At 37.8% G+C, this 4,101-nt stretch overlaps 1 protein-coding gene across 3 annotated transcripts in view; it reads left to right on the forward strand.

The window, feature by feature from the left end:
• Positions 1 to 4,101, forward strand: part of IST1 (increased sodium tolerance 1 homolog (yeast)) — a 40,011-nt gene that overhangs the window by 26,736 nt on the left and 9,174 nt on the right. For all 3 annotated transcript variants that reach the window (XM_010850932.1, XM_010850933.1, XM_010850934.1), the window contains one exon: positions 18 to 105. In XM_010850932.1, the coding sequence (XP_010849234.1) occupies positions 18 to 105 (88 nt within the window). The remainder of the gene's footprint in view (positions 1 to 17; positions 106 to 4,101) is intronic.

Here is a 4,101-nt window from a genome sequence, read left to right on the forward strand (position 1 = left end):
CCCCCCACCTTAATTAGGGAGTTAGATTCTGGTCTGGCTGAATCTGTGTCTACATTGATTTGGGCTGCTCCTCGACTCCAGTCAGAAGTGGCAGAGCTGAAAATTGTGAGTACAACCAGTTTCAGTGATGCAGTAGTTTTTCCTGTTGTTACGTTGGTTTATATATGTCACTTCTGCTTACTTGGCCAGGTTATTTTGTACCCTTCTCATGCTGCCTTTGAAAAAGGCTTTGTGAAATGGTTCATAGAATGGAACTGTTCATAGAGTAGCACAGTGTTTTCCAAACTTCAGTAGTTTTTCTAAGAGGCAAAGTTACATATAACCTATGTTTTTTCTTAAATTACTTTTATTGTAATGTCATTTAAGTATGTTTTTAAACAACTGTAAGTCAGTAAAGTTGCAGTAATATTAAGGGAACAGATGTTTTGTTTCATTCATTTGTTCCAGAAATATTTATTGAGTCAATGTTGTGCATTACATGGCTACTGAGAGTGCAGTGGTGAGTAAACTGTGACACCAGCTTTACTCTTGTAGCTTAGAGTCTGGCGGAAGAGACAGACATTAACTGAAAAATTACCTGCCACAACATGGATATGGTACTGACTGCTCAGGTACAAATTCAGTCATTTTCACCTATTTTCTACGTCTTTGCCAGTTATTCACTTGGATATTGTCTCAGTCTTATCTCCCACCTATCTTATAAAATTTCCTTGTCCTCTGTATATTTAAGAGTCTTTTTAAGTCTCCGAATATCTATTTTTTAAATAGTCTATTTTTTTTTGTTATTGTTGTTTCATGGCTTCACTGTCTTCTAACTCTAGGAATATTATAGTCTTTCATAAACTTTTCTTGTTTCTCTAATGTTTGTTTACTTCTGTTTCTTAGATTTAAACTGTTTTTATAGTAGAGGCTTTTCTGAAAGGTTTGGCTGTTTATTAAAGACTGAGGTACTGAAAATGGATTGGAACCTCTTGTGTGCTTAGGTGGGTCTTAATGCCAGATGCCAATTTTTTTGTCTTCTTTTTTTTTCCTTCCAGTTTTAATGGGATATAATTGACAATACAGCACTGTATAAATTTAAGATGTACAGCATAATGATTTGACTTATGTCATGAAATGATTATCACAATAATTTTGGTAAACATCCATCATCTCATATTGTTGTTTAGACGCTAGTCATGTCTGACTCTGTGACCCAGTGGACTGCAACACACCAGGCTTCTCTGTCCTTCAATATCTCCTGGAGTTTGCTGAAACTCACGTCTATTGAATCGGTGATGCCATCCAACCATCTCATCCTCTGTCACCCGCTTCTTCTGCCTTCAGTCATTCCCAGCATTGGGGTCTTTTCCAGTGAGTCAGTTCTTTGCATCAGGTGGCCAAAGTATTGGAGCTTAAGCTTCAGCATCAGTCTTTCCAATGAATACTCAGGACTGATTTCCTTTACAATTGACTGGTTTGATCTCCTTACTGCCCTAGGGACTGAAGAGTCTTCTGCAGGACCACAGTTCAAAAGCATCAGTTCTTTGGTGCTCAGCCTTCTTTATGGTCCAGCTGTCACATCTGTACATGACTACTGGAAAAACCATAGCTTTGACTGTACAGACCTTTGTCAGCAAAGTGATGTCTCTGGTTTTTAATACGCTGTCTAGGTTTGTCATAGCTTTTCTTCCAAGGATCAAGCATCTCATCCATTTGGGCATTTCGCATGATATGCATAATGCATGATATGCTTATTTCACTGCATATCAGTTAAACAAGCAGGGTGACAGTATACACCCTTGACATACTCCTTTCCCAATTTTGAACCAGTTCGTTGTTCCGTGTTTAGCTCTAATGGGGCTTATTGACCTGCATATGGGTTTCTCAGGAGGCAGGTAAGATGGTCTGATATTCCCATCTCTTTATGAATTTTCTGGTTTGTTGTGATCCACACAGTCAAAAGCTTGGATATAGTCAATGAAGCAGAAGTAGATGTTTTTCTGGAATTCTCTGGCTTTTTCTGTGATCCAGCAGATGTTGAAAGTTTGATTTCTGGTTCCTCTGCCTTTTCTAAATTGAGCTTATATATCTGAAAGTTCTCAGTTCATGTACTGTTGAAGCCTAGATACAAAATTAAAGAAATAGAAAAAAAGTTTTGTAACGTGAACTCTTTATAATTTACTCCCAACAATTTCATGTATAACATACAGCAGTGTTAATTATATTTATCACTGCATCTCTAGTCCTTATTTATCATTTTAAAATTAATTTTTATTGGAGTATAGTTGCTTTACAATGTTGTTTGTTTCTACTATACAGCAAAATGAGTCAGCCATTTGTCTACATATATCCTGCCCCCGCCCCCCTCCTTTGGAGTTCCTTCCTGTTCAGGTCACCACAGTGCATTAAGTAGAGCTCCCTGTGCTGCACAGTATGTTCTCAGTAGTTATCTGTTCTGTATAGAGTATCAATCCCAGTGTCTCAGTTCCTCCCGTCCCCTGCCCTTTCCTCCTTGGTGGCCATATATTTGTTCTCTACCTCTGTGTCTGTTCTTCTTTGCAAATAAGATCATCAATACCATTTTTCTAGATTCTACATATGTGCTTAATATATGATATTTGTTTTTCTCTTTCTGACTGACTTCATCTGTATGACACTCTAAGTCCATCCATATCTCTGCAAATGACTCAACTTCATTCCTTTTATGGCTGAGTAGTATTCCATTTTATCTGTATACCACATCTTCTTTATCCATTCCAAAATTCATGGACAATTAGGTTGCTTCCATGTCCTGGCTATTGTAAATATACTGCTGTGAACATTGGGTACATGTATCTGTTTGAATTATGGTTTCCTCTGGGTTTATGCTCAGTAATGGGATTGCTGGGTCAAAGGGTAATTCTGTTTTAGTTCTTTAAGGACCCTCCATATTGTTTTCCATAAGTAGTTGTATTAATTTACGCTGCCACCAGCAGTGTAAGAGGGTTCCCTTTTCTCCACACCCTCTCCAACATTTATTGTTGGTGGATTTTTTTTTTTCATGATGGCTATTCTGACCATGGTAAGGTGATACCTTACTGTAGTTTTCATTTGCATTTCTCTAATAATTAGTGATGTTGAGCATCTTTTCATGTATTTGTTGGCCTTCTTAAAACTGAAAGTTTGTAGTACCTTTTGACTGCCTTCATCAATTTCCCCTTCTCATCTGTAATCACAAATCTGATCTCTTTTTTTATGAGTTTGTTGCATGTTTGTGTGTTTCTTTTTTAAGTGTAATTGACCTACAGCACTGTGTTGTTCCTGTTACACAATTTAGTGATTTTTCTATACATTTCAGAACGATCATGATAATTCCAGTTATGATATTTCACCATACAGATTAGTTATTGAAGATATTAAGAAGAGATGGCAAGAATACACAGAAGAACTGTACAAAAAAGATCTTCACGACTCAGATAATCACAATGGTGTGATCACTGACCTAGAGCCAGACATCCTGAAATGTGAAGTCAAGTGGGCCTTAGAAAGCATCACTACGAACAAAGCTAGTGGAGGTGATGGAATTCCAGTTGAGCTATTCCAAATCCTGAAAGATGATGCTGTGAAAGTGTTGCACTCAATATGCCAGCAAATTTGGAAAACTCAGCAGTGGCCACAGGACTGGAAAAGGTCAATTTTCATTCCAATCCCAAAGAAAGGCAATGCCAAAGAATACTCAAACTATTGCACAATTACACTCATCTCACATGCTAGTAAAGTAATGCTCAACATTCTCCAAGCCAGGCTTCAGCAATATGTGAACCGTGAACTTCCTGATGTTCAAGCTGGTTTTAGAAAAGGCAGAGGAACCAGAGATCAAATTTCCAACATCCTCTGGATCATGGAAAAAGCAAGAGAGTTCCAGAAAAACATCTATTTCTGCTTTATTGACTATGCAAAGCCTTTGACTGTGTGGATCACAATAAACTGTGGAAAATTCTGAAAGAGATGGGAATACCAGACCACCTGATCTGCCTCTTGAGAAATTTGTATGCAGGTCAGGAAGCAACAGTTAGAACTGGACATGGAACAACAGACTGGTTCCAAATAGGAAAAGGAGTTCGTCAAGGCTGTATATTG

Source organism: Bison bison, unplaced genomic scaffold, assembly GCF_000754665.1.
Source record: "Bison bison bison isolate TAMUID 2011002044 unplaced genomic scaffold, Bison_UMD1.0 scf7180017864297, whole genome shotgun sequence".
Lineage (NCBI taxonomy): Eukaryota > Metazoa > Chordata > Mammalia > Artiodactyla > Bovidae > Bison > Bison bison.